At 39.3% G+C, this 11846-nt stretch overlaps 1 protein-coding gene across 2 annotated transcripts in view; it reads right to left on the reverse strand.

The window, feature by feature from the left end:
- The window catches only part of LOC110446011 (glycoprotein-N-acetylgalactosamine 3-beta-galactosyltransferase 1-like), a 29835-nt gene that overhangs the window by 5035 nt on the left and 12954 nt on the right, over positions 1-11846 (reverse strand). For both annotated transcript variants that reach the window (XM_021490941.1, XM_021490940.1), the window contains exon 4: positions 1372-2036. In XM_021490941.1, the coding sequence (XP_021346616.1) occupies positions 1372-2036 (665 nt within the window). The remainder of the gene's footprint in view (positions 1-1371; positions 2037-11846) is intronic.

Here is an 11846-nt window from a genome sequence, read left to right on the forward strand (position 1 = left end):
CACACAACAGCCAGAATCACATGGAGGGCGAGTGACTAGAGAGGCACAACAGCCAGAATCACATGGAGGGCGGGTGACTAGAGAGGAACAAAAGCCAGAATTACATGGAGGGCGGGTGACTAGGGAGACACTACAGGCAAGAATCACATGGAGGGCGGGTGACTAGGGACACACAACAGCCAGAATCACATGGAGGGCGAGTGACTAGAGAGGCACAACAGCCAGAATCACATGGAGGGCGGGTGACTAGAGTGGCACAACAGCCAGAATTACATGGAGGGCGGGTGACTAGGGAGACACTACAGGCAAGAATCACATGGAGGGCGGGTGACTTGGGACACACAATAGGCAAGAATCACATGGAGGGCGGGTGACTAGGGAGACACTACAGGCAAGAATCACATGGAGGGCGGGTAACTAGGGACACACAACAGGCAAGAATCACATGGAAGGCGGGTGACTAGGGACACATAACAGGTTAGAATCACATGGAGGGCGGGTGACTAGGAAGACACAACAGCGAGGATCACAGAGAGGCGGGTGACTAGGGAGACACAACAGTCAAGATCACAAGGAGGTGGATGACTCGGGAGAAGCAATAGCCAGAATCACATTGAGGGCGGGTGACTAAGAAGACACAACAACCAAGATCACAGAAAAGTGGGTGACAAGGGAGAAGCAACAGTACGGATCACGGGGAGGCGGGTGACTAGGGAGACACAACAGCCAGGATCACATGGAGAGCGGGTGACTAGGGAGACACAACAGCCAGGATCATAGGGAGGCGGTGACTAGGGAGACATAACAGCCAGTATCATAGGGAGGCGGTGACTAGGGAGACACTGCGGAAAAAAGAGTAGAAAAACAAGAAAAAGAACAGATTTTGATCTCAGGTGTTTCAATTGAGGCAGCGGATCAGTTTGGGGTTTTTCGATGTCCCCTTTGCAGCAGACACACACAAAACATCAATTCTGCAGAAGGTCCCACATGAGTCGTATTACGACATGCTTTTGGGGTAAGAGAAGGTATCCACTTTCCCAAACTTGAGGGTATACGATAACGGGAACTGCACTTACGGGTATCACGAAATGGATACCACCGTTATGTCTAAGACTGTTTTGTTTCGGTGTACATTATATGAGAGATACCATATGAACCCGAGAAATTGTTACAGTATAGCTATATTTGGACATAACCCGATGTTTTACATCAGTATAGCTATATTTGGCCATAACCCGATGTTTTACAGAGTTTAAATCAAAGTTTTTAGGGTTTTAAATCAACTTTCGGTAAAAGAGTCAACACCAATAATGGTATATACGTGAAAGGTTGAAAGCTCCTGAAGACCGACACTGTTTACAATATACTCACCTTTTGCACTTTGTGGAAGGTATGATTGTAGAACCAGGCGGGGTAGTTTCCTTGAAGGTGGGCAATGGGAGTGAAGGGGTGGAACGATTCTCGGCCATTTATGTCCAGAGAGTCCCCGACTTTGATTTCTAGTCTTTGCATACACTTGCCTATCTCTGCGTCCTCTGCACCACCGTCACGACGACACAGTAGCGGATTACGGAGACCTACTTGCACAAATTTCTTTAATGCCTGCTGGCTGAGAACATAACCAGCACCCCCACTGAAATATCCCTGTTTCACTATGGCCTTGAACCGGTGACCGAAATATACCAAATTCTGCGGATTGTGATGTGATAGGAAGTAGCGCAAGTTCTCTACAATGACGTAGGTATCGTCATCCGCCTTGAGGAACCAATCGAAGGAATTGCCGTAGTTTTCGTAGCAGTAAGTAAACGCTTGTACCGTTTTACCTGTGAGGTGCTGGCGACCCTCGGAAACATTGAGTCCGACAGTGGGGAAACTGTCGTTCGTCACACTACTGAAGAATATGTACTTATTGCAGCGTTTAGCCCAGGTTGTTCTGACGGCCAGACCCTTTCTGTCCAGATTAGACGGTGACGTCATTATCCAGCACAGCACGCGAACTCTGTTATACATTTCATTGGCCTTGGTTCTGTCATCGTCTACAACAAAACAACACAAAATAATATCAAGAATGAAATAATTCTATCATTTAATATACTTGTAGGTCATCATCTACAACACATACCATATACAAGTACGAAATCATTCCATGATTTCATTTCTTTTGAAGAGAGACCTGAATTCTTGAAAGAGGAGGGAATGTGTATGGAAAAGACAGCTAAATTCACTAAAAGTGTAACAACATTACACAGAATGTCAGTGTGGAGCAAGCCAGCTGGCCTGATACTGGACAGTAGATTTCCTAAGACACCCAGACAATGACCTTCCAAAACGTATTAACAGAAGTATCCCTAGACGCCATGACATTGATATTCTTCATTTCATTTCATCATATTTTATTGAGTAAACAAAAGGATTGAACAGCAGTCTATGCCTATATAAGTTCTCTCCTTAGGTTGACATGACAAAGACAAAGATGAATGAAATGGTTTGTAAGAAAATATTGATGCAAATTATATATAATAAGTAGCATAGACATACATATAGCAGATGGTATAGGGGAGATAATTCCATGTATGTTTCAATTACATATAAATATTTAATTGATATTTTAGCTATACAATGCTTTTATTAAAAAGTCAATCATATTTAATTAGTAATAGGAATGCAATGCCCTAATGATATATTAAACAGAGAAATTGCTACAATTGTATTTTTATTTTTTTGCAAGTCATTAATGCCCCCTGTTCATACCCTGCTGCTGTTGCTTGAAGTAGTTAAAAGTATAGAACCATTTAGTATCAATATATATATCATTGGTAGGAGTGATAAAAAGTAAGGGATACAACAACATCAAAATATGAAAAATAAAATGAGGCAATTCACCTAGAAGATTTTGAAAATGTAGTGTAAGTGTAAGATGTATTGCCAGTGTTCTATGTGTAAATCTTTCATCCCATCCAGTTTCAGACAGGCCTCTACCGTTCACCTATCAACCACAGAACACTAAGCATTCAAACTTAGCACATTTATGTTTTACTTTATTGCACCCAGCAGTAAAAACAGCACCCAAAGCTTAATCCTTTAGGTGTATAATATTAAAGCATCAATGTATATATAACAATCAGCAGAATCACTTAATGGTTTAGGGACAGTATTTTATCAGTTATGACTATATATAACAAAATTTATAGATTGTTTTGATTAATTAAACAAGCCTTCTCGTGTTGTATATATATTTAAGAACACTATCAAGTACAGATTTATTTTCAGTATTGTTTAACATAGTGCTTCCATTAAGAAGTATTTTAGTATCAAGATTAACCGGACACACTTCAAAAATCTTATTTATTAAAGTTTGTCTCTCATCAGTATACAGTGGACATTGAGAAAGATCATGTGTAGCAGTTTCATAAGCATCACCACACAGACATGATGGAGACTCTTTCAAGTGATCTTTGAACAGATCATAGTTCAGGTTACTCGCCTCATTTCTCAGTTGACATAAGATTATGTTACCCTTTCTGCTTTCACAATTTTTAAATACATCCGAGATATCATTATTAAAACATAATTTATGATATACCTTGGCCTTAAATTTATTAAGAGTAGGGGAATGTACTGTATCATTTTCAAGTCCATTGAACTTGTTGCACATTACTGGGAAGAAACTTTTAGCATAGGATTCTGTACGACATAGTGGTGGGTTAAACATTCTTACATATCTTAGAGTATACCTATCATTTTCTTGGTTATGAATAAGAGGATCAATTATGTCATGGAGGTATGTGGGTGATAAATTGTTAGTTATTTTATACATCTGAGTTAGCTTATGGTTCATCCTTCGATCAGACAGGGATTCCCAACCTAGTTCTTTATATAGAGTTTGGTGTGATGTACCTTTCCTTAGACCTGTGATAATCCTTGCAGCTTCTAGTTGTACAGATTCTAATAATTTTTTAAGATTGTCAGAGCAGTTGTCCCAGACAATATCTGCATATTCAAGCACTGGGCGGATAAATGTTGTATATATTTTGCATAGTGATTTCCTATCAATCTTATATTTCAGATACCTAAGTATTGTTATTCTTTTACTAGCCTTTTCATATATTAATTGAACATGGGTAGACCAAGTGCCATCTTCAGAAAAAGTTAATCCAAGATGTTTGTGATCATGGGCATTATCTACACAAGTATTAGAGAAATTAATTAGAGGATGGATAGGTTCTTTTTTTCTAGAAAAAATTAATGATTTGGTTTTAGAGGGGTTAAATTTAATGTCCCATGTACTAGCCCAGTTGTTAATTCTATCTAGGTCTTGGTTAAGATAATCTGCTGCTAGTTGTGGGTTTTCGTCTACGATGACATATAATGATGAATCGTCTGCAAACAGCTTAATGTTACTCTGGACTATATCAGTGATGTCATTAATGTATAATAGAAATAAAAAGGACCGAGAACTGATCCCTGAGGAACACCGGCATTAACAACCCTAAAAGTAGAAAAATGACCTTCAGTTAGAACTCTCTGCTTTCTATCTTCAAGATAATTCTTAAACCAATTAAAAACATTGCCTGATATACCATATGCTTTTAGTTTATGTACATGTAGTAACCCTTTGTGCCAAACTCCATCAAAAGCCTTGCTGATGTCGCAAAATACAAACCTTAATTCTTTCCCTTTATCCAGGTTGCTAATTATAGTGTGGTATATACAATATAATATATTTTATTATAGTGACATGTGCATACATCAAAATTACATACGTGTTCAATGTTTCACATATTATTTTAGCACCCGACCCAAAGGGTCTATAGGTCACTTTAACTTAAATTTACCTTCAAAATATCACTTGCGTTATTGGTTAAATAACAATTAAATTATATATATACTTGTAGAATGAGACAAAATCTTTAATTTTTACGAAATAATACATTTTTTCTTTTATCAAATATTTTCGACAGATATTTTGCTGTTTGTCTGGGAAAGTCATTTACTAATATTTTAAACAGTTCGATGTTTGATTGATGTTGAAAGGTTATACCAGTGTTAAGGAGTAGGTCATTTCTCTCATTATCATACAGTGAACAGTTTAACAGAAAATGTGTTTCGTCCTCCACCGCTCCAGAGTTGCTGCACAAAGTACATACACGGTCATTTACAGGTTCATTTTTATACCGTTCAGTCTCCACTCGCAATGGGAGTACACCACACCTTAATTGTGCCATGATTGATCTCTCGGATTTTGCAAGGTTTATTGACACATAGTTCTCTACATGGTAAGCGGTTTTAATTAATATAAAGTTCCTTAGTTTTGGTACAAATTTTACTTTATCTGACCACTCATCTTGATTTGTGTACCAGTGCACGTTTTACGTCCTCAATGTTACAATGTTGAAGATTGTCAAAGCAATATTCCATATTTACATATTCTAGCACTCGCTGCACGTCGCGGAACCATGATTTTTCCTTTTTTGAACGTTTATCCTACATAAACACTTTTTTGCATACCCGGGAATCGTCCATTCGTATGAGTCTGTTCCATAGACGTATAATGTTAAGCCATCTCCCGTGTTGTCTGATAAGCCATCCAGTTTCTCCATTTACGGCCAAATTTGGTGTAAATCTAATCGCGCGATTTTGGATGGTGTCGATACAAGGATGCGGTCGATATCCCCAAACTCCAGAACAATAATCCAATACTGGTTCAACACAGGAAGAATACAATTTTTCAAACGTTTTAAAACCAATGGATTTATTATGATACACCTTAGATATAACACCACCTAATGCCCGTCCGCCCGCTTTCGCTAACAGTTCAGCTGTATGTGAAAAACTATTACATTCGTTGAAAAGCACACCCAAATATTTGTACGGACTTGAGTATTCCAATGCATGTTCTCCAATTTTAAAATTAGAACTACTTCGCGCCCTACGGTTGTTTTTAAAATGTACCACTTTGGATTTCCCCGGATTCACACGAAGCCTACATTTTAGAAACCAGTTATCCAAATGATCCAGCACACATTGCATATCAGTTTCATTTTCAGCAAGGAGTGCTATAACGTCTGCATACAGTAAAATGTTTACCTTATCATTTCCAATAAACACTCCCTTACCAAGCTGGTTGATTTCGACGGCCAAGTCATTAATAAATAAAGCAAACATTGTCGGAGATAATTTATCGCCTTGTTTTACCCCGATATCACTGGAGAATCAATCAGTTAATGAGTTTCCGAGTCGTACACACGCCTCCGTATCCGTATATAGTGTTTTAATAACGTTGTACATTTTTCCATTTATTCCATTTGTGATAAGTTTATACATTAGTAGATATCTGTCAACACAGTCAAATGCTTTTTGTAGGTACACAAATGTTACAAATGTTGTAGGTTTATTAGAGACGATTGAATTGAGAGTATGCACGTGGTCGAGACTCGATCTATTTTTACGGAACCATTTTGTTCGTCAACGAGCAAGTCATTGGCACAATCCTGTTATTGATGAACGCAGTGTATAACTTAGAAACAACAGAGAGTAGGCTTATCCCTCGGAAGTTTAGTGGTACCCGCGGATCTAACGATTTATCTTTAGGAATTGGACATATGATTGCTTTTCTCCAAATTGATGGGATGTAACCAGAGTCAAAAAACAGTTGGAACAAATTGTGTAAAACAGTAGTTATGGCGGGAAACTTCAAAACCTCCGGCGATTTTCCCGTTTTCGCGTGGTTTATCACCTTTTCGATTTCGTCGATTTGTATTACATGGTTTAACGTGGTATTGGAGTCGTATAAAGGGTCCAACATGTCCTCTACTAAAAACTTGAAAAAAACTAGAAAATTTGTCGTATCACATCGTCATAAAATACATCACTGACTTCGTCTGAATTCGGATTTTTATTTAATAATCCTGAAAATTCGTCTTTCCACTGAGACATTACTTCCTCTCTATTTGTAACTATATTACCGTCATCGTCGTATACTACCATCGGTATTGCAGTTTTGCGTGGAGGACGACTTTTTTAAGGCTGTTCGAGAACTGTTTCGGTTATTAACACACGCTACATCGATATCCAACGCTAATGTTTGTTTGTGGAGTCTCACCTCTTTCCTGAAAGTCTTATCGAATATCGTTTGGGCATGTCTAAAATCCTTTAATAAAGCGCGTTTTTGTGCTCCTCTTCCCCTACATTTCCGATAAATATTTTCCTTTTCATGCATGGCTTTCCAACTTATGGTCAAATGTTCATTCCAAAACGGTTTATGGGGACGAAAACGTTTTTGAGTTGTTCTTCCTGTAACACATTTAGGCAGTTTTTCGTCCATTTCCTTAATTACTACGGTACACAGATTATCAACACGTGTATCAATATCCGCCTGCGTAAACGTGTATCAATATCCGCCTGCGTAAACGTGTATCAATATCCGCCTGCGTAAACGTGTATCANAGAACTGTTTCGGTTATTAACACACGCTACATCGATATCCAACGCTAATGTTTGTTTGTAGAGTCTCACCTCTTTCCTTAAAGTCTTATCGAATATCGTTTGGGCATGTCTCGTTTTGTGCTCAGCTTCCCCTACATTTTCGAAATTTCAGAGGCAATAAAATCCACCGGCATTCTCTCTCATTTATAACGGGTATGTGTCGCGCCAATCGGTCGTTTTCCGAAGTTGGATAGCTTTGATAGCGTCAAGTTGATACTAAATTGACATAACAACAAACTGTGATCTGGTATTTTACACCTTTCTCCAAGCAAGGGCTGTAAGTTATTTTCTGCCACGATATCGTTACACGGTATAACCTTAAAGGTAATACATTGTTTGAATCCATCATGTGGTACACATATATAGTCTACAACAGCCTTTCCTTTTGTTGAAATCGACGTGTACGCGTTTGAGATTTCTCCGAAACGACCATTTAATGTACAAAATTTCACATCATTTAGAAATTCGTTAAACGCTTGTCCGTGCTGGTTGGTTTTATTGTCTATACATAACTTAGTCGGCACGTCATCTAATGTTTGGTTAATATCCTGGGTTGATCCAGTTCGAGAATTAAAATCGCCACACAAAAAAAATATCATCGCTTTCATAGTTAAGATAGATCTGTCCCAACAGATGAGCAAAATAACCTTGCGCGTCTCGCCCTCGAGGCGTATTTTCTGGTGGTAAATAACACGAAAATACTATAAATGATGATCCTCTAGTGGTGTCCACCAATTTTAAGCCCAATATACCGTCATATGATTTGTCAATAATCTTAATTTCAAGCGAATTATATAACGTATCTTTCACTAAAAAAGCCTCACCTCCCGATCCTTTTGGTGCGTTTCTATGAATATCCACACGGTTAAAGTTGTATGTTTTATATCCATCGATAGACGGAGACTGTATACCTCTTAAATGAGTTTCATTTAGACAAATAATATTAGCATGGACATTTTTTAAGATAGCCACACGTAAGCATTTATTAGAGTCTGTCCATCCACACACATTTAAATGCGCGATAGTTGTATGTGACTGTTCATCGTTGGGTCGGGAATGCCCCTTTTCACCGTTTACCTGTTCTGTGCCGTCCGTCTGTTCGTCCGACCTATCCTTTTAAACTATACGTCCACTTCCAGTAATGCGATAATTGCCCCCGACTGTTCGTCCGACCTATTCTTTTTAACTATACGTCCACTGCCAGTAATGCGATAATTGCCCCCGACTGTTCGTCCGACCTGTTCTTTTTAACTATAAGTCCACTTCCAGTAATGCGATAATTGCCCCGACTGTTCGTCCGACCTGCTCTTTTTAACTATACGTCCACTTCCAGTAATGCGATAATTGCCCCGACTGTTCGTCCGACCTGCTCTTTTTAACTATACGTCCAGTGCCAGTAATGCGATAATTGCCCCCGTTTGGTATTTCTTTCAACATGGTTCTTGCATTAAGTTCCAATCACCTGGTTTAAAGCCTGATTGGTCCTTGGAAAGTATATTATTAGTTGTTAAATAGATATATATAAATATTTGAATATATTTTTTTCAAAGATTTTACTAAAACATGATGTTACAGATATTGGTCGATAATTGGAATAATTATTTTTTAAACCATTCCCTTTGTATACAGCACTTACATTAGCCATCTTCCATGGCCCAGGTATGCACCCGTTATATATAGTTTTGTTAAATAAAATTGTAAGTGGGAGTATTAAGGAAGGTTTTAACTTTTTTATGACTTTAGGTAACATGCCATCAGGTCCTACTGGTTTATTTTCATTTAATATAGTAATTTGATCATCAACATCTTGCTCAGAGACTGTTATGTTTTCTAACTTTGATAGAGTGGAAATATCTAATACTGGAGGTTCAGCAAGTGTATCTGATGTTGTGGCTATAGAAGTAAACTATTCATTAAGGGTTTCAGCTTTATCAGTTGGATGTTGAATCAGTGTATTATTAACATTCAATGGTGGAATCGGTTTAGTTTTATTATTAAAATTAGTTATGGATTTAGCAATTTTCCACCATTTATAAGGGGGCAATGATTTATCACTTAGAGACTTTTGAAGTTGATATTCTTAGACGCATGGACAGTGGCCTACCTAGACGCCTGGACATTGACATTCCTAGACGCCCGCACAATGGTATTCCTAGACGCATGAACATTGGACATCCTAGACGCCTGGACATTGGCCATTCTTAGACGCATGGACAATGACCTTCCTAGATACTTGGACAGTGGCCTTCTTAGACGCATGTACGTTGGCCTTCCTGGACACTTGGACAGTGGCCTTCCTAGACGCATGGACATTAATATTACTAGACGCCTGGACAGTTGCNACCTTCCTAGACACTTGGACAGTGGCCTTCTTAGACGCATGTACGTTGGCCTTCCTGGACACTTGGACAGTGGCCTTCCTAGACGCATGGACATTAATATTCCTAGACGCCTGGACAGTTGCATTCCTAGACGTATGGACATTGCTATTACCAGACGTATGGACATTGCTATTACTAGACGTATGGACATTGCTATTCCTAGACGTATGGACAGTTGCTATTACTAGACGCATGGACATTGCTATTATTAGACGTATGGACATTGATATTACTAGACGCATGGACATTGCTATTATTAGACGTATGGATATTGATATTACTAGACGCCTGAACCGGTTCTATTACTAGACGTATGGACATTGATATTACTAGACGCCTGGACAGTTGCTATTACTAGACGCATGGATATTGCTATTATAAGACGCCTGGATATTGATATTACTAGACGCCTGAACAGTTGCTATTACTAGACGTATGGACATTGCTATTACTAGACGCATGGACATTGCTATTACTAGACGTATGGACATTGCTATTACTAGACGTATGGACATTGCTATTACTAGACGTATGGACATTGCTATTACTAGACGTATGGACATTGCTATTACTAGACGTATGGACATTGCTATTACTAGACGTATGGACATTGCTATTACTAGACGTATGGACATTGCTATTACTAGACGTATGGACATTGCTATTACTAGACGTATGGACATTGCTATTACTAGACGTATGGACATTGCTATTACTAGACGTATGGACATTGCTATTACTAGACGTATGGACATTGCTATTACTAGACGTATGGACATTGCTATTACTAGACGTATGGACATTGCTATTACTAGACGTATGGACATTGCTATTACTAGACGCCTGGACAGTTGCTATTACCAGACGCATGGACATTGCTATTATTAGACGCCTGGACATTGATATTACTAGACGCCTGGACAGTTGCTATTACTAGACGCATGGACATTGCTATTATTAGACGCCTGGACATTGATATTACTAGACGCCTGGACAGTTGCTATTACTAGACCCATGGACAGTTGCTATTACTAGACGCATGGACATTGCTATTACTAGACGCCTTGACAGTTGCTATTACTAGACGCATGGACATTGCTATTATTAGACGTCTGGACATTGATATTACTAGACGTCTGGACATTGATATTATTAGACGCGTGGACAGTTGGTCTTCCTAGACTCATAGGCATTGGTATAACTAGTCGCTTTGACGGTGGCCTTTTTCTAGACGCGTGGCCATTAGGAGTTTATAGACGCATGGAAAGTGACCTTCCTAGACACCTGGAAAATAGCCTGAACAGTGGACTTCCTGAACGCCTGCACATTGGCCTTCCTAGACGATTGGACAGTGGTCTTCTTAGACGATTGGACAGTGGCCTTCCTGGATGCCTGCACATTGGCCTTCCTAGAAGATTGGACAGTGGTCTTCTTAGACGATTGGGCAGTGGCTTTCCTGGATGCCTGCACATTGGCCTTCCTAGACGATTGTACAGTGGCCCTCCTTGATGCCTGCACATTGGCCTTCCTAAACGATTGTACAGTGGCCTTCCTGGATGCCTGCGCATTGGGCTTCCTAGACGATTGTACAGTGGCCTTCCTGGATGCCTGCACATTGGCCTTCCTAGACGATTGGACAGTGGTCGTCTTAGACGATTGAACAGTGGCCTTCCTGGATGCCTGCACATTGACCTTCCTTGACGCCTGGGCATTAACATTCCTGGACGATTGGACGGTTGGCTTCCTAGCCGACACCATATTTTCTCCAACATGTATACTATAGTTACAGCATGTACTGGAGCAGAGACGTATATACTGGTTTGTACGTCTCTGACTGAAGACATCCCATACCCGCTTATTTTACGACCATGAAAAACGTATCGTTGTTTCTTCTTCAACCACCCACACATTAATAGTTCATTTGATCTAACTATTAGAAATCTCACTGTCTAGTGGTCTTAGGCATTGCTATTGTTCAGT

Source organism: Mizuhopecten yessoensis, unplaced genomic scaffold (assembly GCF_002113885.1).
Source record: "Mizuhopecten yessoensis strain PY_sf001 unplaced genomic scaffold, ASM211388v2 scaffold2441, whole genome shotgun sequence".
In the NCBI taxonomy this organism is placed as follows: domain Eukaryota; kingdom Metazoa; phylum Mollusca; class Bivalvia; order Pectinida; family Pectinidae; genus Mizuhopecten; species Mizuhopecten yessoensis.